This window comes from Leopardus geoffroyi, chromosome D1 (genome assembly GCF_018350155.1).
Source record: "Leopardus geoffroyi isolate Oge1 chromosome D1, O.geoffroyi_Oge1_pat1.0, whole genome shotgun sequence".
Lineage (NCBI taxonomy): Eukaryota > Metazoa > Chordata > Mammalia > Carnivora > Felidae > Leopardus > Leopardus geoffroyi.
Window position 1 is genome coordinate 99,545,510 of NC_059329.1, and position 21,137 is coordinate 99,566,646.

Genomic DNA, 21,137 nt, shown 5'->3' on the forward strand with positions numbered 1-21,137 from the left:
GGAAAAAAATAAATTTCTCATGACCTGTTTAGGGATGGTAATAGTAGGCTGGGGATGGGGAGAAGGAAGAAGATACAGTATTTCTTAAAGAAACCAGGAGTATATGGGACACCCCTTCTAATGCGTCTGAGTCCCCGTGTCGTTTCAGAGGACTGATCCAGACTCTGTCATTGGTGTGAGTCCAGCTGTTATGATCCGAAGCTCAAGTCAGGACTCTGAAGTTAGCACCGTGGTAGGGGAACACCACATTGGCATCTTGGTGGGTGGGGTGTGAGCTTCCCTCTGGAAAAGGGGGCTGCTTTCTCCCATGGAGGCTCTTAGTCTCATGTCAGCTTGGTTCTCATGGTGGAGATGTTCACCTGTCCTAGGTTTGTATGCGTGGGATCAGACCCTGAGATTGCACCCAGGGCACCTCATCCTGTAGAGAAGGTACTTCCAGAGGCTATCTGACCCACCTTTGAAGTTCAGTGCTTTCTCTATGGCAGTGGAGAGCTCTAACAGCTGGGCATTTCTGGGAACCTTTCCCTGGGGAATATCCCTTACTACCCCTTTTTCCTTTCCAGGTGAGTAATAGTTCTGGAGAGACCCTTGGAGCAGACAGTGACCTGAGCAGCAACGCAGGTGATGGAGCAGGTGGTGAGGGCAGCGCCCACTTGGCCAGCTCTCGGGGCACTTTGTCTGATAGTGAAATTGAGACCAACTCCGCTACCAGCACCATCTTTGTGAGTTTTGTTTACTAACAAAAGGAGATCAGCTCTTTCACGGGAGGGCAGTGGATTAGAAAAGAATGAAAAGTTAGGGGGCAATTAGAAGGAAAGGAGAATGTCAGGAATCAGTCAGGAATGAATAATCCTGATATATCTGGCTTCAAAGAAAATGTTTCTCACATCTTTTTTCAGAGTTATTTGACTCCATGATCTGGGGCTTTTAGGATCCTCTCAAGAATCACTGAGGAGTTGGGCTCCCCTCCCACTCAGATAAGGGCCTCAAATCCTAAGTAGCAGTAATCCCCACATTTACAATAGACAAGGTGATGGGTACTTTGTGGCAATGTCAGGGCAGTTATAGTGTGTACCAGTCAGCCTGTTGCTATGGAATGGTTTGGTTTTATGCTGGTCACTGCTCTATTTATACAGCGCTTTAAAATAGCATTTTATTTCATTTTTATTTTATTTTAGTATGTTTTTTTTTTTAATGTTTATTTATTTTTGAGAGAGAGAAAGAGAATGTGCACACGAGCAGGGGAGGGGCAGAGAGGGAGACAGAGAATCCCAAGCAGGCTCTTCACTGTCAACACAGAGCCCAGTGCGGGGCTTGAACTCACGAACCGTGAAATCACGATCTGCGCCGAAACCAAGAATCCGACACTAACCAACTGAGCCACCCAGTCGCCCCTATTTTAGTATATTTTTAACAGTTATTTGATGTTTTCATTCATTAATAAGTATCTATTAAGTGATGTACTAAGTGCTATATTCTGTACTAAAGAAAGAGAGATAAGGCACGATTCTCACTCTCAAACAAGTTTGCAATTCACTGTTTCTGTGACTAATCTCTTCTGATGGGAACAAAGCCTTAGGGAAAAAGAACTTGCCCTACATCATATAAAAAGCCAGCAATCAGTTGGAATTAAATTAATTCTGTTTAGTTCTTGGCTTTAGACACCCTACTTTTTGGTGTATACATGCCTCTTTAAACAGCACTAAGCACTCTGATATGCTTGTCACTTTATTAGAGTCGAGAATGGATAGTCTCTACAGGAGCTTATAGGTCCTTATCTTTGTGGGGAGCATGGAAGATGGAATTTAAATGCAATCAAATATTTAACACTGGTGATCATTCCCACCCTCAGGGCTTTCTGTTGTGTGTGTTTCTGATAGAGCAGGTGACCTCCCTGAGTGAAGGTGGCAAATGGGATGGAAAGTCAGCAGAGCCATTCAAGTTAATGGACCTTAACTTTCCTTGAGTCTAAATAGACCATTTTAATGAGAGTATTTTAAATCCTTCCCGTGTGTCTCCATTCTGGAAGTTAAGATAGATAATATGGGACAGCAGTCTTGCAAAAAGCCTTTCAGCTGTGTGCTGCCTTTCCTGGCACCTTCCTGGGACAAATTCTTACTTGTTCTGTGCTGGTGGGCAAGGGCTGTTTTTGTACAGCTGAGTTGCTGAGAGCAATTAAATTTCTTGGCTCAAAAAAAGGCTAAACAGTAAGAAATAAATTGGATTAAGTCAGTATGGTCCATTGAACAAAGAATTGGGCTATGAATCTGGAGACTGGCATTTAGACGCACTAATTAGGTATTGCCTAATAACCTTTGATTGGTTGCTTCTCTGCTTATGCTGTTGCAGGAGTTGTGAAATGGGCATGAAACCTGCCCCTGACCCAGTTAAAAATATTTTTTGAATGATTAGAAAGCCGACTATTGTGGAAGTGGCACACAAAGTTAGTGATATTTCTAAGGGGCAGATATTTCTAAGAGACAGTAGGAAAGAGAAAATTAACATTTATCAACACCATGTGCCAGGCCTGATTAAGTGCTTCATATATTTTTTTCTAATTTAATTCCTGTAATACTCCTGTGAGGTAGATGATACATACCTTCCTTTCATAGGTGAGGAAAATGAGACTCAGAGAAGCTAAGTTTTATGCCTAAGGTCACACAGCTAGCGAGAGACAGGGATCTGAACCTTGGTCAGTCCGACTTCAAAACCAGTGTTCTTTCTACTGCATCATGCTGCTACAGAGAATTTGCTTTTTTTTTTTTAAAGAGTAAATGGTCTTTTATAGAGACTAAAGGGTAAAGATGAGCAAAATGAAAATGTGATTGCATGTTTTAAGAGGCAATAACAGCAGCATTATCACATTGACTTCTGGTCAAATCCTTGGGGCAAGGAGAGTAGCAAAAGCAGGACTCCTAGAGTATACATTGCTAATGGAAGATAACAGGTGTGTGAGCCTCTTAGTGAGCTGGTGGCAAACCCTATCCATCGGTACCTCAGGCAGCTGACTGGTACCTCTTCTTTGTAGGGGAAAGCCCACAGCTTGAAGCCAAGTGTAAAGGAGAAGCTGGTGGGCAGCCCAGTTCGCTCTTCTGAAGATGTAAGCCAGCGAGTCTATCTCTACGAGGGACTCTTAGGTGAGAAACAGACTGGGGAGGCCTCTTGCCCTGGAAGAAAGCTGGACTCAGCTGGGGAAGAGGGTAGCACCAAAGAACTAGCTGCTTAGCTTTAAGCCGATCTCAGTGCTGATGTTCGAGGGCGTTTTTATATCTGAAGCAGGTGACTTACCAGGTCTGCAAATAGCAATAGGTGAGCACTATAAGAGACTGGATTTTGGTATTAATCAACAGCCTCTGTCTTTCTGTCTGTCTGTCTTTCCTTTCTTGCTACCATGGTCCTTCCCGCTCACAAATTGGCAGGAAGGGACAAAGGATCGATGTGGGACCAGTTAGAGGATGCGGCTATGGAGACCTTTTCTATAAGTAACCACCTTTCTTTGTGTGCTGTGTGCATCCTTCCTCTTCGGGAGGGGCTGGGCCTCACTTGGAGGAGCTGGGGCTGGTGGCAGGATGTTAGTTCTGGGGTGGAGAGGCTCATGTTTCCTTTGTCCTAGAATTTGTCCCTTCTATCTGGAGTTTACTCTTTATTTTGGTTTGGCAGCTATATTCTTTATATGTTAAATGAGCCTCTAGAAAAATTCTATTCTACACAGGCAAAGAGCGTTCTACTTTGTGGGACCAAATGCAGTTCTGGGAAGATGCATTCTTAGATGCTGTGATGTTGGAGAGAGAAGGGATGGGTATGGATCAGGGTCCCCAGGAAATGATCGACAGGTATGAGACTTAGCAAATGCTTGGGAAATGCAAATTCAGCCTTTTCCGAGTTCTGTGGTCTCCCATCTGAGGGCTGACTTGTCCCTGTCTCCTGCTTAGGTACCTGTCCCTGGGAGAACATGACCGGAAGCGTCTGGAGGATGATGAAGATCGTTTGCTGGCCACACTTTTGCACAACCTCATCTCCTACATGCTGCTGATGAAGGTAATGTCGATTTTGCTTGTGCCCAGCTACTGCTGATGCTAGAAGGGAAAGGCTTTTTCCTATGACCTAAGTTCTGGGACATTTGGGAAGTTCTCTGAGCATCTTACTAGAGCTCTTCCTGATTGAGTGTTTGAGATCTAGCTCACACATGATCCATTTGTCTGAAGCTGCCAGGCTGTTGTGCTAAGGAATGTGGTAAAGATGATTGGTGATTCTATACCATTTATTTATTTAGAAATTTATTTATTTATTTATTTATTTTTAATTTTTTTTTTTCAACGTTTATTTATTTTTGGGACAGAGAGAGACAGAGCATGAACGGGGGAGGGGCAGAGAGAGAGGGAGACACAGAATCGGAAACAGGCTCCAGGCTCTGAGCCATCAGCCCAGAGCCTGACGCGGGGCTCGAACTCACGGACCGCGAGATCGTGACCTGGCTGAAGTCGGACGCTCAACCGACTGCGCCACCCAGGCGCCCCTATTTATTTAGAAATTTAAATGGGCTTCCTTTGCTAGTAGTTCTAGGATCCCAGTAGAGCGCCCTACAGAATACAATGAATTAAAAAAAAATTTTAAGCGTTAGTTTCTAAAACCTTAGAAAGGATAGTCAGAATTCATTTTTTAGCACTAGCCCTTTATCATATAGAATTTTCCATAGATGTAAAAAGAGCTACTCATTAAAAAATTAATGGTATGTTCTAGTTTGACTTGGTTGTACTTAGTTGTTATACCTGTGGAAGAAGAATGTTACCAAATAGAGGGGTCTTGTTTTGAAAGGGAAACATGAGTTTGGGGTTGGGTAGAAGAGAGTTGTTTTGAGAGTGAGCCCCTGGGTTTCTCCTCCTCCTGTTCTCCCCTCCTGAAGATGAAGGGATGGGTTGATCAGATGCAGAGAACGAGAACACCCTACAGGCTGACTTAGTTTGTTTCATTTTCTGCTGTAAGTTCACTCCATTCTATTGAACTCCAGGGGTACCAGTTAACTCTGCTTGAGAAAGAGCGATGATCCCGAACCCTGGGAAGGTGTCTCTGCTACAACCAAGCCAGAATGTCACTACTCTAAGGCATCATTTCTGAACTATACTCTGAGGAGCCCCAGGGGGTTTTAGGGCCCCTTTAGGGATGAACATTATGTATTGGTTGGGGATAGGGAGGAGGTGTCTTCTTGAACCCCTGTCCACTTGAACCAGACCTGCTCTAAAAGCTACTTTTCTGCAGAAGTCATCTAGACACAGAACCAAGGTTTTCCTTCCCAGCCTGTTGGCAGAATAGACAGTTGAGTATTTTCTCTCCTATTCAGTGATGTGGACTCCGAATTGTCTCAAATGGTCGGAAACTTGCTTGTATGTTCCCTCTACCTCATTTGCAAGAGCAGATCCCTCGTTAAGATCCTGTTTTGACTTTCTAGGTAAATAAGAATGACATCCGGAAGAAGGTGAGGCGCCTGATGGGAAAGTCGCATATTGGGCTTGTGTACAGCCAGCAAATCAATGAAGTGCTTGATCAGCTGGCTAACCTGGTAAGCATAGCCAGGCTGTTCCTTAGGCTCCCTTCCCACTGCACTTGTCGCCTCCCAGGCTTGGGCCTTGTCGCCCAGTGCACAGGCTTCCCTACAGGTCATTTCTTGGCTTGTATATTTTCAGAAAACTGAGTTTTGAAAATAGGGTTTTGAGTCTAGATGAGGCTTTAGTCTTTCTGTTCATCTGTGATAGGATTCTCTGTCCTAAAACCATCCTAGTGCAGCCATTTCAAAATGTGGTCTGTGGACTCCTGAGGATCCACAAGCTGAAAAACTACTTTTATAATAATACTAAAATGTTCTTTGCCTTTTTTACCAGGTTGACATTTGTACTGATGGTATAAAAGCAGTGATAGTTACAACTCCTGGATACCTTCACACCGTGAGGCAGTGTGATGGTAGCCATGGAGGGCCCTCTCAGTTTAAAAAAAGAAAGAAAAATGAAAAATAGTTTCACTTAAGAGTGTTCTTGATGAAAGAGTTAAAATTCATTAATTTTATTAAATCTGATCATTGATTATACACCTTTTGAATATTTTATGTGACAAAATGAGAAATATAGAGAAAGTGTTTGTGTTGCAAACCAAAACGATGATTGTTTCAAGGAAAAGCAATTTGTGACAGTTTGAGTTGCAAGGTGAACTGTCAACTTTGGTCATGAGACATCATTTTTACTTGAAAGAATGACTAACTGGTTATTCAGAGTTGGGTATTTATTTGGCAGACTTTTAGGCTTAAGTTTTCCTGATATTTAAAGACTTTTCTAATGAGATTGACATTTTTTTAAATAAAAGTTTTTTAAACACTTTTTTTTTAATATGTATTTATTTATTTTTTTATTTTTTTATTTTTTTAAACGTTTATTTATTTTTGAGACAGAGACAGAGCATGAACGGGGGAGGGGCAGAGAGAGAGGGAGACACAGAATCGGAAACAGGCTCCAGGCTCTGAGCCATCAGCCCAGAGCCCGACGCGGGGCTCGAACTCACGGACCGCGAGATCGTGACCTGGCTGAAGTCGGACGCTTAACCGACTGCGCCACCCAGGCGCCCCAATATGTATTTATTTTTGAGAGAGAGAGAAAGAGAGAGCACATGAGCAGGGGAGGGGCAGAGAAAGAGGGAGACACAGAATCTGAAGCAGGCTCCAAGCTCTGAGCTGTCAGCACAGAGCCTGATGTGGAGCTTGAACCCATGAACCACGAGATCATGACCTGAGCCAAAGTCGGAAACTTAACCAACTGAGCTACCCAGATGCCCCAGATTTTTTTTTTTTTTAGAGAGAGATTGCAAGAGGGGGAGAGGGGCAGAAGGGAGAGAGAATCTTAAGCCAAGATCAAGGGTTGGACGCTCAAACAACTGAGCCATCCAGATGCCGCAATGGGATTGATATTAATGAATGTGATCTTTTTTATATTCTGTAATGAAATGTGTCAATATTTAGAAGAGCTGCATAACTTAAACCAGTATTTTCCAAAAGACCACTGTGTGGAATCTGTGTTATAACTTCAAGTATGAGTAAAGATACACTCAAAATGTAAGGCAGACAAATGGATTTAATATAACAAAGTAGAAAATGTTCACGGGCGCCTGGGTGGCTCAGTTGGTTGAGCAACCAACTCTTTTTTTCTTTTTTTATTAATTTATTTTCAAGCTAGTTAACATACAGTGTAGTCTTGGCTTCAGGAGTAGAACCCAGTGATTCATCTCTTACATATGACACCCAGTGCTCATCCTGAAAATTGCCCTCTTTAATGCCCGTCACCCATTTACCCACCTTCACGCCCTTCAAGCAAGCCTCAGTTTGTTCTCTGTATTTAAGAGTCTCTTATGGTTTACATCCCTCCCTGTTTTTATTTCGTTTTTCCTTCCCTTTCCCTATGTTCATCTGTTGAGTTTTTTTAATTCCACATATGAGTGAAATCACATGGTATCTGTCATTCTCTGACTTATTTTGCTTAGCATAATACCCTCCAGTTCCAGCCACATTGTTGCAAATGGCAAGATGTCATTCTTTTTCATCACCAAATAATATTCCACTGTATATATACCACATCTTCTTTATCCATTTATCAGTTGATTTTGTGATCCCGGGGTTGTGGGATCAAGCCCCATGTTGGGCTCCACGCTCCGCATAGAGCCTAAGATTCTCTCTCTCTCCCTCTGCTCCTTTCCTCTGCTTGTGCTCTCGCTGTCTCTCTCTTAAAATACTCCTCCCTTTTCCAAATACATATTTGCGAGACCAAATTGTCTTTATATACTTCAACCAAAGCAATGTGTCACAATGGATTGAATGAAAAAGCAGATATGAGAATCCAGCCATTTTTTAAAACCAAACATTAAAGAGATGTCAAAAATGTAAAACAGTGCCAGTCTTCTCATTTTTGGAATGGGGGGGGGGGCATATGGTTGTTATTTTAAAAAGTTATTTATATTACCATGTAATGGATGTGTTATTAATGAATGATCAACTACTTTAAAATGAATTAATAATATTTTCAGTTTTAGTTTCTAGTATGGTAAATATCTACAAATTTAACTCACATAAACCTAAGCTCTTGGGGATTGTCAATTTTTAAGAGGTATAGGAGTCCCAAGACCAAAAAGTTTGAGAACATGTCCCTAGTGGCCTATAGCCAGCAGATGGCACTGTGCTAAGTAAGCTGATAGGAATTTAATTGCTGAAGCTGGGGTGGGAGGGGGAGGGTGGAGTGGGGGCGGAATTCTCTGCCCAGATTGTTCTGTGAGAGAGACATATGGATGTGTCTAACAGATCTCTCTTTTCTCAGAATGGACGTGACCTCTCTATCCGGTCCAGTGGCAGTCGACACATGAAGAAGCAGACATTTGTGGTACATGCGGGGACAGACACAAATGGAGATATCTTCTTCATGGAGGTAAATGCTAGTTCATGCTAGTTCAGATGTCTCAAAGGAACATTTAGGAGTCACAAGGAACTTCTAGAACTGATGCCAGAATATTTCTCCCACTTACTCATCTTCGTGACCCATTTATCCATTTAATAGGGTCTTATGCAAATGATATAATATATGATTCCCCATCATTTCTTTTAAATATATATTGAATAGATGATGTAGTCACATTGTTCCTAAGTCAAGACAACTAAAATGGTAGGCATGGGGAAGCCTTGTTCTCTTTCTTAGCCCTCCGTCTCAATTTCCCATCCACTTTGCCCCTCCCTCCTATAGGTAACCACTTGTATTGGTTTCTTTTGTTTCTTCCAGTGGTACTTCACACACACACAATAAGATGTGCGCATCAGTTCTGATCTTTCTTCTTTCTTACAGAAAGGTAGTGCATCATATCCACTGATCTGTACCTTGCTTTTCTCATTGAACATATCCTGAAGATCTCTCTGTCGGTACAAACAAAGGGTTCTCATGGGTTTTTTCTTTTAGTTGAAGAAGATTTGACATACAAGGTTATATTAGTTTCAGGCATACAGCACAGTGAACTCGACAGTTCTGTACATCATGCATGGCTCACCGTGATGAGTGCAGTCACCATCTGTCACCATTATTGTAACGTTATTACAATGTTATTGACTCTATTCCCTCTGGTTCTCATTCTTTTTACAGCTGCGTAGTATTCCATGATGTGACTGTACCATAGTTGATTTAAGCAGTCAATATATATGTGCCCTTGCTTTTCTTCCACGTTTGTACTATTGCTAATGGTGCTACCATGCGTGATGCCATGCCTTCTTCCTTTCACACATGTGCAAGTTATCCAAGAACTCTCAGAGTGGCATCACTGAACCAAAGGAAAAAATGCATTAATGATCTTGGTTGATCTGACTCTGAAGTATCTCCTGACATATAATAGTTCCCTTCCCACTTTGCCATTTATTTTGTTGAAGCAATGTGCCATATGGAGTATCTCACATTCTCACATTCTAGATTTTTTTGCTGATTGCATCTGACTGCATCTCTTTGGTGTCAACATGTTTTTCCACCACTTGTATTTTTTATAAACCAGTAGTTCAATCTTGAGGTTTGATGAGTTTCAGATTCAGTATTTTGGCAAGAATACTTCGTAGGTGGTGCTGTATATTGCCTATTGTGCCATATGGTCATCTCCCTCCTGGTGATTAGTGGATTTAGATGTGGGCAGCCTGCTCCATCCACTGTGAAGTTCCTCATGAGTCTTCTGAGTTTGCTTATGTTTTTTTTTTTTTGCCATGCAGAATTTTTTTAGTTTTATGTGGTTGAATTAATCAACTGTAAGTTTTAAGTTTACTATTAATTTTTAATAGTTTCTGGATTTTGAGTCAGAGGTAGAAAAACCTTCCTAGGGACACCTGGGTGGCTCAGTCGGTCAAACATTGGACTTCAGCTGAGGTCATGATCTCACGGTTTTTGAGTTCGAGCCCCGCATCGGGCTGTGTGCTGATGGCTCAGAACCTGTTTCAGATCCTGTGTCTCCCTCTCTCTCCGCCCCTCCCCTGCTTGCGCTCTCTGAAAAATCAACATTAAGAAAGAAAGAAAAAAGAAATTCCTTACTCCAGGATTGTAAAGGCAGTTGGCTATGTTATCTTTATTTCTGTATTTTTAATTTTAAAATGAATCTCTTCTACATAATCCTAGGGACCAAGTACAACTCCCATATAAAGTAGTGAAATCAACTAATTTTTACAAGTATTTCTTCCTTTTGGTTTAGTTGAGTTGGGTTTTCACATCCACAGCTTTTGGAGCAAATAGTTTATCAGACATGAGGCAGGAGTTCTGCCCTGAAGCAGGAACATTCGTGTTGGTGTAGCTGAGAAGGGAGTCATTTTCATGCCACCGTGAAACTTTAGAATTTGGCTAGGTGTCTGCTCGAGTTGAGGGCTAACTTAGGACGTCTGCACCACATGCAGGTAGCAGGTGATTCCTGCCCTTTCCTCTTCCTTTGAAAAAATAAATAGAGAAGATCCCTTGAAGTATAGGACTAACACTCCCCACCATACAGGGGAGCCTCGTACAAAGTCCCTGGAGTATGGAATGGATCTGTCACCTCCCAGATCCCTCTCCTTTAAAGTGTCAAATAAGACTGTACCTCACTCACTCTGTCACCCACTACGGTTAGCTTACTAATTTAGCCTTTCTCATCTCTGCACAGCCTGCTGGCCGCATGATCACTTGGAGAGCAATTTGCAAAGACTTTTAAAAAATCCTCTCTATTACCCTTTTTTTTTTTTTAATTACAGAAGTAGAACAGTATATGTTGTGAAAGTTTCAAACCATGTAGAAGTAAATAAAAAGTGAAAGTTTCCCTTCAGTTCCTTCAGTACTAGGTCTCAGAAGTAACCACTGTCAAAGAGTTTGGGATGATTTTTAAAAATGCATATTTCTATAAATACAATTTACTTATATGTAATTTTGTTTTAGTGTTTACAAAAGTGGTATCAAACTACATATATTGTTACATAATTTGATTTTTTTCACTTAATTTATGACTGACATCTTTCCATGTCTACATATTATATAGATCTATCTCTGTTTTTCCTTTTTTTTCTTTTTTCTTCTCTCTCTTTTTTTTTAAGTTTATTTAAGAAAGAGCATGCACATACAGGCGGGGAAGGAGCAGAAAGAGAGAGAGAGAGAGAGAGAGAGAGAGAGAATCCCAAGCAGACTCCAAGCTGACAGCACATGGAGTCTGACGTGGGGCTTGAACCCACAAACCATAAGATCAGGACCTGGGTCAAAATCAAGAGTTGGATGCTTAACTGACTGAGCCACCCAAGGGCCCCTCTTTTTTCTTTTTTTCTTTCTCCTTCCCTCCTCTCCCCTCCCTTTCCCTCCCCTCCCCTCCCCTTCCCTCTTCTCTTTTCTTTTCTTTTTTTTTTTTTTTCAATGTTTATTTATTTTTGGGACAGAGAGAGACAGAGCATGAACGGGGGAGGGGCAGAGAGAGAGGGAGACACAGAATCGGAAACAGGCTCCAGGCTCTGAGCCATCAGCCCAGAGCCTGACGCGGGGCTGGAACTCACGGACCGCGAGATCGTGACCTGGCTGAGGTCGGACGCTTAACTGACTGCGCCACCCAGGTGCCCCTCTTTTCTTTTCATTAAGTAAGCTTTATACCCAATGTGGGGCTCGAACTCACAACCCTGAGATTCAGAGTTATATGCTTCACTGACTGAGCTGGCCATATGCCCTTGTCTCCGTTTTTTAATGGATGTTTAGCTATCAAGCGTTATATGGATGTATACCATGAGTTATTCAATTCCCACTTAAAAAAAAAATAATGCTTCATTGAATATGCTTGACTGTATGTCTTTGCACACTCACATGAGAATTTCTACAGACTAGATTCTTAGTGTGAAAATTTCTGGATCAAGCTTATATACATTTAAATTTTTTATAGGGGCGCCTGGGTGGCTCAGTCGGTTAAGTGTCCAACTTTGGCTCAGGTCATGATCTCATGGTTCGTGAGTTCGAGCCCCGTGTCAGTCTCTGTGCTGACAGCTCAGAACCTGGAGCCTACTTTGGATTCTGTGTCTCCCTCTCTCTCTGCCCCTCCCCCACTCGCACTCTGTCTCTCTGTCTCTCTTTCTCTCAAAAATAAATAATCATTAAAAACAAATTTTTTAATAAATAAAATTTTTATAGATTCTGCCAAATTGCCATTCCAAACACTATACCAGTTTACACCTCCACCAGCAGCATAGGCAAGTATGATACTTTATTATCATCATCTTTCAAGCCTAGAAATCCTATGTTCTTATAAATACCTGTCCTGCCCCTCTCCTTGACATTGTGTTCTTAAAGGATTATGGGAAGTCGGGGTAATTGTCTTCATTTTTCACCTGGAGTCAGACTGGGACCAGAACTCAAATTTTTAATTTCTAACTCAACTATTTTATGACCTTTTTCTTTTTTTCTTTTTTAAATATATATTTTTTAAGTTTATTTTGAGACAGAGAAAGAGAAAGAGCATGCGGGGGAGAGGCAGAGATAGAGGTGGGGAGAGAGAATCCCAAGCAGGCTCCATGCTATCAGCAGAGACTGTTGCAGGACTTGAACTCACGAACTATGAGATCATGACCTGAGCTGAAATCAAGAGTTGGACACTCAACTGACTGAGCCACCCAGGTGCCCCTGTCATCTTTTTCTTCATAAGGCTTTTAGAGCCTCAGTAACTCTTAACATAGTAGGTTAAACCTGGTAGTCCTGTGTATTCCTTTTTTGTTCACTTAATGTTTATGGAACACATACTATATGCCAGGTACTCTGGGTATGGGGTTACAACAGTGAGTAAGGGAGACATCGTTCCTCTTGCCCTTCCAGGGTTGACAAGCCATCAGGGAAGTCAGCTAATGAAACAGTGTCATAAAGTATGATGAGCGTTATGAAAGAAGATGCTCAGGGGAGTAGGCAGTCTGGGAAAACATAGCAGAGGGTCTAGGAGTCATGGGTGACCCCTTAGAAGTGACCTTTGAGTTTAGACTTAGAAGAAGTAGGAATGAATGGCTGAAGCGGGGGAGGGAGAGAGTTCCAGGGTGACTCAGAATGGATAGGACTCAGTGATGTAGTGAGAAGCAAAAGGAGTCTTGCATCACTCCTTCATGTCTGGCTTGGGCAGCTGGGTGGTGACACCATTTACTCAACTAGGGGACGCAGAAGGAGGATCTACCCAGGAAGAGATGTGGACTTCAGATTTGGACATGATGAGATTGAGGTGCTGCCTCAAGCCATCCAGAAGAGAGGGATTCAGGAACTCAGGAAGATGGTCTCATGTGGAGAAAGACTTGAGAATCGTTGATGGGGTCATAATAATCATTGTTACATTTCCTATATTGTAATTATTATTATCGTTACAGCATCTAACTCTAGAGTACTTCCTTTGTGCCTGGCTTTGTTCTAAAAAGTCTGTGCACATTAACTTATTTAATCTTCACATGAGGAAACGTAGAAATGTAGATGCAGGCTAACTTGTTCAAGGTGACACAGCTAAGTAATGGGACAGCCAGAAACCTAATGCAGTCAGATATTGGAGAATGTTGAACAAGAAAAGAATGTGAAGGAGGACTTCACATTCACTTTCATTTATATCTCCCTGAATTGTATAATATTTTTTGCAGTAAGCATTGCCCACGTGTCACTTGTATGGTTAATTACTTAAAAGATTTATGCAGAGGGGCGCCTGGGTGGCTCAGTCGGTTAAGTGTCTGACTTTGGCTCAGATCATAATCTCACAGTTTGTGGGTTCGAACGCCATGTCAGGCTCTGTGCTGACAGCCTGGAGCCTGCTTCAGATTCTGTGTCTCCCTCTCTCTCTGGCCCTCCCCCATTTGTGTTCTGTCTCTGTCTCTCTCTCAAAAATAAGTAAACATCAATAAATAAATTAATGAATTAATTAATTAAGATAAAAGATTTATGCAGAACTAGGATAAAGGCAGTATTAGAAAATCATTGGTTCCATTTTTTTCTCCTTGGTTAAGTCTGCCATAATCCTCTGCCTTTGCACTCGTCAACAGAGATGATTCCTAAGGTTGGAACATGGCGGCATGAGATACCCTCTTAAGCCTAGAACATCTAAGAGGTAACAGACACTGGTTGAAGTGAAAATTGAAACTCTGATTGAGCCTCCCTCCTTGCTCACAGGCTCCTGCCAGTGATTCCTCTTCTTCCAGTAAACCTTCTAGTGGACAGTATGCCCAGCAGTTCAGTGTTTGTGCCTCCACCAAAGGAAGACTGTGAACAGAAGGCAGAAAACCTGACCGTGGGGATGCTCCCAGGACCAGCCGTCCCACCCTTTCCCTGTAGTGTGGCCTGGGCTGAAGGAGACTTTAAGAGACAAGTGCCACTGACCCACTCTGTGCCCTCCTGCAGGTGTGTGATGACTGTGTGGTGTTGCGTAGTAACATCGGGACGGTGTATGAGCGCTGGTGGTACGAGAAGCTCATCAACATGACCTACTGTCCCAAGACCAAGGTGTTGTGCTTGTGGCGTAGAAATGGCTCTGAGACTCAGCTCAACAAATTCTATACTAAGAAGGTACCCATGAGCTCTGTTTGAGCTGGGGGTGGGCACTGTGGGCAAAGGTTGGAGTTTCTTTCAGGGAAGTTAAAATTCCACAGTCCGTGTCAGAGCCCCACTTTTGCCTCTGGCTGTTGTGTGGGACACATGAAGCTGTCTCTGGCGCCCTGGCATCGGCCCAGGCCCTTGGCAGCTGTTAGAGAGCAGAGCAGGGGGACTCCGGAAGGCTCGGACGACAGGACGGCTCTCTCCCCCGTGTGCTGCAGTGTCGGGAGCTGTACTACTGTGTGAAGGATAGCATGGAGCGAGCTGCTGCCCGACAGCAAAGCATCAAACCCGGTGAGAAGAGAATGATTCCCCGAGCAAGTGCCTTCCGTTTATTTTTACCCATGCTCCTGCGTGTCAGAGGCCTGACAAGGAAGTCAGGCGTGGGGCTCCCCATCTCCCCAGTTAGCTGATAACCTCCTCCCCCACCACAGGCCCTGAACTAGGTGGCGAGTTCCCCGTGCAGGACATGAAGACGGGTGAGGGTGGCTTGCTGCAGGTCACCCTAGAAGGGATCAATCTCAAGTTCATGCACAACCAGGTAGGTGCCAGTGGCAGCACAGGCTTCCTAGCCCTGTTTTTCCATCTGCTGTGAGGCTCAGTGTCTGGGTCCCGGTGCTTTCCCAGTGAGCCTGAGGGCCTTTGGGGCCAGTGGGAGGATTGGAGCAGCTGGACCAGAGAGAGAAATCAGAGTGAGAGCACAGTGACGTTGGTGACCACCTTGAAGGTGCAGGGGGACGCCCACGTGGGGGGCTGGGAAAGAGGGGGAGCCTTGGTGGCTAGGCTGCCTCCGTCCATTAGACTCAGTACAGTGTGAGTGGGAGCGTCTCACTTGGCCCTTCTTCGCACAGTGTCTGCCTTCCCTTATTCCCAGGGTGTGCTTTTGCTTGGTGGTTTTGCTTTTGAGAGTCTAGACCAGCTGATCTCCTCGCGTGTTGCTGGTGTGTGTGAAGCGTGTGTGTGTGTGTGTGTGTGTGTGTGTGTGTGTGTGTGTGTGAGTAGCTTGTGTCTGTCCTATCTGGAGGATGTGTGTTTATTTGCCGATTTCTCCTGCTGATTCTTCTTCCTATTCTTTTCGTGCCTCTGAGTGTCCCCACTCTGCCCCCTGCTCCGCAGGCCCCGCTCCCTTTCCTTGACTGGGGAGCACATCAGAATACATCTTTCTCTCATTGTGATTCACTATAGGAGCTGACTTTTTTTTTCTCTTGGTCTTTTAACGCAGTGATACTTTTTCTCTCAGTGGACATTCCTTAAGCTAATTCCTTTCTGAGGCCAGCGCATCATCCCAGGTCCGTTCCCAGTTCTGCCTCTTCACACAAGTGCCTTCCCTACCCCTTCCCTGACGTACTGGTTCCTCTCCTTGAGGTTCTGAGCCAGGTCCGAATGTGTGAAGCACCACAGCCCCTGGCCAGGCAGCAGATACTCAGGGGAGGTGAACATCTGGACCCTGTGGCTTTCTTCCTCCACTGCCATTTTAGTTCTCCTTCTTTTAGGAATCTAACCGGGCAGCTTTGGTGTGATGGAAAACAGCTGCTCAGGCAGTGTACTGTCAGCAGTATATTTACTATCAGTAACATTAATGTATTAAATAGTATACTTGAGACCTTAGGGTCAGCCCAAAGAGAGGTTCACTGAAGTACTTTTCTGGAACATGAAGGTGCCAGCACTTCTTGGGGAAGCAGGCTTCTGACTGCATTTAGAGGCTTCCCCCGATGCCTTACCTTCTGAAGAAGAGATCTTGTTAAACAACAGCCAGATGCCCTCTTCTGGGTACCAGCGTCAGCAGAGCCCCTCTGGACCAACCTAATGTCTAACCATTAGCACCGCATGCACAAGCTGGTCTGTAGTTTAAGGCTTCGCCCTAGAAGAGAGATCCTGCCTATAGGGGGAGTCAGACCCTGACTGATAACGAGATAATGGCCCTGGGGTCCGTCTTCCACCACCTAACAGTCCTTCGGAGTTGAAGCATTGGACCCTCTGGGAGAGTCCGACAGAGTGGGGTAACAAGTGGGCCTTTGGAGTCAGGATGTGCTTGGAGTCAGAGCCCAGCTTCAGTACTCACGGGCAGATAAACTTTCTGATCCTCTGTCCTCAGCTCGAAAATGAGGGCACTACTGCATGCTGGGCCACATAGGTGTAAGGATTACAAATAGTAGTTGTGGAACTCCTAGTAGCTGCTCCTAAGAGGTAGCTGTTACTATATCACCGTGTACTTCTGGGGAGAGCCTGGATTTTGTTTCAAGGAAGATACCAACACCTCCCACCCCAAGGACAATCTGAGGGGAGCTTTGCGCCCGTGCCAGCCCTCTGCGCCGGAGGAGGATGCATGGAAGGGTAGAGAGCTGATGGGCTGAGCGGGGAGACCCCTGGGGCACCGTGTCCTCCAAGCGCTGCCCTGGGCAGAGGGTATGGGCGGGCAGCCCAGGACAGCAGAGGGGCCTTCGGGTTGGGTTTGACCGTTAAAACTAACGCCTTCATTTCTCTCCCATGCTTTCTCCTCCGGCCAGGAGCGGAAGGTACATGCCCTTTCTGCTGTCTTCGCTTCTTAGCGCTTTTGAGTTGTGTGTGTGTGGATTCTTTGGTCCTCCCTTTGGGAACTAGGTCTTCCGTGTGTGGGTGGGGCTAGAGCTGGGAGAGTGGGCTTTGTGGGGCAGGGGGAGAGCCTTTGGGCCTTACCCCGCCCTCCCTCCCTCTCTTGCAGGTTTTCATAGAGCTGAATCACATTAAAAAGTGCAATACAGTTCGAGGCGTCTTTGTCCTGGAGGAATTTGGTAATTACACTATTTTGCTCTTAGGTCTGGACTCACATGGCAGTAACTCAAACCTCGGAGCTCCAGAGGAGGGACTAGAGGCAGAGAGAAGAACCACCTCTGCAGAGAGGTCAGGAGGATTAGGAGCGATAGGGAAGAAAAGGGAACCCGAGATGAGCAAAGGGAAGGAGGAAGAAAGAAAAGAGAGACCAGAGCTGCTAGGGAGTGGGTCCCGGAAGAGCAAGTGGCCTTAGACAGGGTTAGAGTTCAGAGATGCCCCTACAAAGTCTCAGCGAGCTGGTGCCACCTTCCCTTGCTTGGCCAGCTGGTGATCAGAAAGTTCTGGGGCAGAGCAGACGGGCAGTTTCCAAGCTCTACTGTGTTCATGTCGCCTGCTGCGATTCTCCTGGCAGCCCAGTGCTCCATGTAGCCACCTGGTGCCGCTCTGGTGTCCCCTGAGCCTCTGCGCTGGAGGAGGGCGCATGGTGGTACCGGCAGACTCACTCTGGAAGGCAGGGAGCCTCGTGGGCCTCAGAGGCAGGCAGGGCAGTTGTAGCTGGAGGCTGGGAGCCAGCCTCCCTGCAGCCAGGCACTGAGAAGTGGTGTAGTGGGTTCTCACCCTGGGGCTTTGAGTTCCTGCTGTGTTTGTGCTTCATTCTTTTGTGCCCCCCATCGCTGCTATGAAAACCTTCGTTCTCCAGCAGGTAAAGTGACCTCGGCTCGTGCTGCCTCCCCCCAGGCCCCTGCCTGGGCCCTGCCGTGGGTGGGATGGGCTCCCTTCAACCAGGCCAGCCGCTCCCATTGCCAGTTGTCTCATCCCTTTTCTCCCCACCCTCTTCCTCTCAGCCTCCCCCCACCCGCGTGCTGGCTCACTCGTTCTGAGTTTTCTCCCCTGTGTGCTCCCTCCTCTCTTCTGCCAGAGAGATATTTGGGGGAATCTTTCAACTCAGAAGAAGGACCTGGGCTTCTTGCTCTACCTATGATGAGTTTATTCCCTGGTTAACCCTGGGTCCCCCTGAGTTCTACCTCCCAGGGTCGGAAGAAGGTGTGGCCAACTCTCCTGCTACCTTTTCTGGCCCCCAGGGTGATGCCATGCCCCCCTGCTCCCACCTCCAGGGGCCATCAGGATGGCTGTGTCCCGGGGGGGCCTTACTCCTTCCTCTGGCCAAGCAGAACCCCTGCATGGCTGGGGCAGGGGTGACTCTTAGTCTTGCATTCTGGGCTGTGGACATGTGTGTATTTTGCCTGATGCTCCCTGTCACCTCCCTCCCCGGGTGCTGTACTCGCCTGTCTTCCGCTCGGTGTGTCTGCTCCAGAGCCCTCTGACGCTCTCCCTCACACAGGCAGGCCTGGGCCTCTCCTGCCACTCAGGGAAGGAAACTTACAGGTCTGGTGGGTTGAGTATCATGCCGCTTCTTCATCCAGCCTAAGGACCCTCTGTGTAGAGGCTGGGAGTGCAGGGAACCATGCTTAACATGAACAGTCTCGGGCTGGTCACAGGGATGAGTTCTCGGGCATCTCAGCACGGCGAGAGGCACAGGCTAGAGACAACTCTCAGCCAAAACGTGGGAACGCCCCACCGCAGCTCCGCAGGGCCCTGGACAGTGGCAGTGAACAGGCTGGTGAGAGGCCAGCCCGCTCCCCTGCTGAGGCTCTCCACGAAGTGGGTAGAGTCACAGCCATGGCACAGGGAGCCACAGCAGGCCTCAGAGGTCTGGCTGAGGAGTCTGGGGCAGCGGCCTCTCATCCAGCAGCAGCTGGACAGAAGCTGGCATGGCCTGAGCCGCCACAGCCACTGGGACGTGCCACGGTGGGGAAGGGGACCCTGGTGCCGGGCGCTGCCGCCTGGGAGAGCCTGGCACTACCGCTCTTAGTTTTGAACTTTCTGTTTTGTCTCTTGCCCGTCCGGTTTTAGTTCCTGAAATTAAAGAAGTGGTGAGCCACAAGTACAAGACACCAATGGTGAGTGTGCCGCCCAACCCCGGCAGGCCAGTGTGCGCAGGGCTCCCTGGGGACCTTCAGACAGGAGTGGGTGGGCCCTCTGAGAGCATGGGGTACGGGGCACTAGGAATGGTTTGAGAGCTGAGTTTGGTCGAGATGCCACAGGTCCAGCTGAAGCCGAAACCAGTCTTCGGCCCTGGGAGAGAGAGACAAGCGCGCAGATCCCCTCTCCCGCCGGCCAGCTGTGAGCCCCGAGCCCGGTGTGAGGGCAGAGTTTCCTGCTTGGCAGACCTCCACGCGTGGTGATGCCGGAATCTCAGGAACTTGATCCGTCTGGTTTTCTCTTCCCTCTAGGCCCATGAGATCTGCTACTCTGTGTTGTGTCTCTTCTCGTATGTGGCCGCAGTCCGTAGCAGTGAGGAAGATCTCAGGACCCCACCCCGGCCCGTCTCGAGCTGATGGGAGGGGTCGAGAGCCCCCCAGCCGGGGGGATGTGCTTGCGTCTTCCGTCCGCAAGCGCACCGTGCCGCGCGCGTGTGTCCTCTGCGAGCCCCTAGCCGTGGCTTAGTTGGTCCAGAGTTGTGTGTTTCAGCGTGTCTTAGTGTCTGTCACAGGACTCAGCCGGTTTCCTCCACCTGCTCCCTCTCCACTCCCAGGAGACCAGCCTCCTGTCCCCTCAGGGCTCAAGAGTGATGTCTGTCTGTCCTTTGGGCCAATGGCTTGTAAGAACTCTGAGTACAGTACGAGCCCACCCTTGCGTGTCCCTGAGACATTTGTGTCGTGGTTCCTCGTCCTTGGTGTTATGACCCTCCAGTGCAGGACTCTGGCTGTCCGTCTCCTCTGATCCAGCGTGACTGAGTCCTGGGCGAAAGCCCACTCGGTGCAGAGTGAGGGGAGCTTGAGACCTGTCCTCCAGAGAAGGGGTGGGCAGGGAAAAGCCGGGAGAGTCACGGGGCAGCAGAGTGAATGGCAGCCTCCCTCCTTCCTTACGCGTTTCCCAAGCCCGTAGCTGCCGCCTGCCACGGCTTCCCACTGCGGTGGAGCCGCACCGAGGGTCTCCTTCTCTCTGAGCAGCAATTTCCCTAAGGTCTGCTTTGCCTCGGCATGAGAGACCAGAGTGGTTGGGCTGGGAGAGTCCCAGAGACCACTGGCTACCATGCCTGGGAACCAGGTAGGGGAGAGCCGAGCTCAGTATACACGTCCGTGTCTGCAGGCAGCTGGGTGCTGGAAGGGAGGGATGGCCTGGGAGTGGGCAAGAGGTGATTGTACATATTTCAGCTCTACATTATTTATAAAAAATGTACAGATGTGTGAATGTGAAATAAATGTCCTTAACTCTCCTTGGGCTCTTGACCGCCTTGTATTTAATGACACCTCCTCTCCGCCCAGGCCTGAGGAAGGCTGTCCCTGGACTCTACAGAGGCATCTCAGGCCTAGAAGGAGGGAGATGAGATCGTGCGCATTGGAGTCCTGGCATGCTGAAGCCCCAGCCTCCCACTCCGCTTCCAGGAAGAGGCTATGGGAGGGGCTTCCTGCCCTATGCCCCCTGCCCAGCCCCCAAGGGCTGCCCTGCTAAGGACTGGCCACTGGAGGAAGCAGCCAAACTGGGCTTAGACATTTGAGCAGAGAGATTCATTTAGCAGTGAAGGAAAAACCAGGGCCCCCCGGCCCCTCACAGGTGCGGTCCAGAGAGGTGGTATGACTTGGCCAGGGCGTCTCACAGAGCCTGGAGCCCAGGCTCAGGGCTCTTGGCCAGGAGTGTCTTAGGTTGGGTGGGACTCTTAAGAGAAGCAACCCTAGGACCAGGCTTCCTGGAATTTTTTTTTTTTTCTATGCCACGGAAAATCCTCTGGCGCTACCT

At 46.8% G+C, this 21,137-nt stretch overlaps 1 protein-coding gene across 50 annotated transcripts in view; it reads left to right on the forward strand.

Annotated features, from left to right (window-relative positions):
- The window catches only part of MADD (MAP kinase activating death domain), a 40,633-nt gene extending 20,017 nt beyond the window's left edge, over positions 1-20,616 (forward strand). For 12 of the 50 annotated variants that reach the window (XM_045485093.1, XM_045485105.1, XM_045485103.1 and 9 more), the window contains 15 exons: positions 149-232; positions 564-722; positions 3,029-3,137; positions 3,420-3,482; positions 3,713-3,833; positions 3,933-4,038; positions 5,447-5,557; positions 8,346-8,453; positions 14,394-14,558; positions 14,807-14,879; positions 15,020-15,126; positions 17,093-17,101; positions 17,287-17,356; positions 19,251-19,297; positions 19,631-20,616. In XM_045485093.1, the coding sequence (XP_045341049.1) occupies positions 149-232; positions 564-722; positions 3,029-3,137; positions 3,420-3,482; positions 3,713-3,833; positions 3,933-4,038; positions 5,447-5,557; positions 8,346-8,453; positions 14,394-14,558; positions 14,807-14,879; positions 15,020-15,126; positions 17,093-17,101; positions 17,287-17,356; positions 19,251-19,297; positions 19,631-19,735 (1,437 nt within the window). In that variant the 3' untranslated portion in view covers positions 19,736-20,616. The remainder of the gene's footprint in view (positions 1-148; positions 233-563; positions 723-3,028; positions 3,138-3,419; positions 3,483-3,712; positions 3,834-3,932; positions 4,039-5,446; positions 5,558-8,345; positions 8,454-14,393; positions 14,559-14,806; positions 14,880-15,019; positions 15,127-17,092; positions 17,102-17,286; positions 17,357-19,250; positions 19,298-19,630) is intronic. The other 38 variants (XM_045485100.1, XM_045485102.1, XM_045485112.1 and 35 more) reach the window with 11 other exon arrangements.
- Positions 20,617-21,137: the final 521 nt, after the last annotated feature.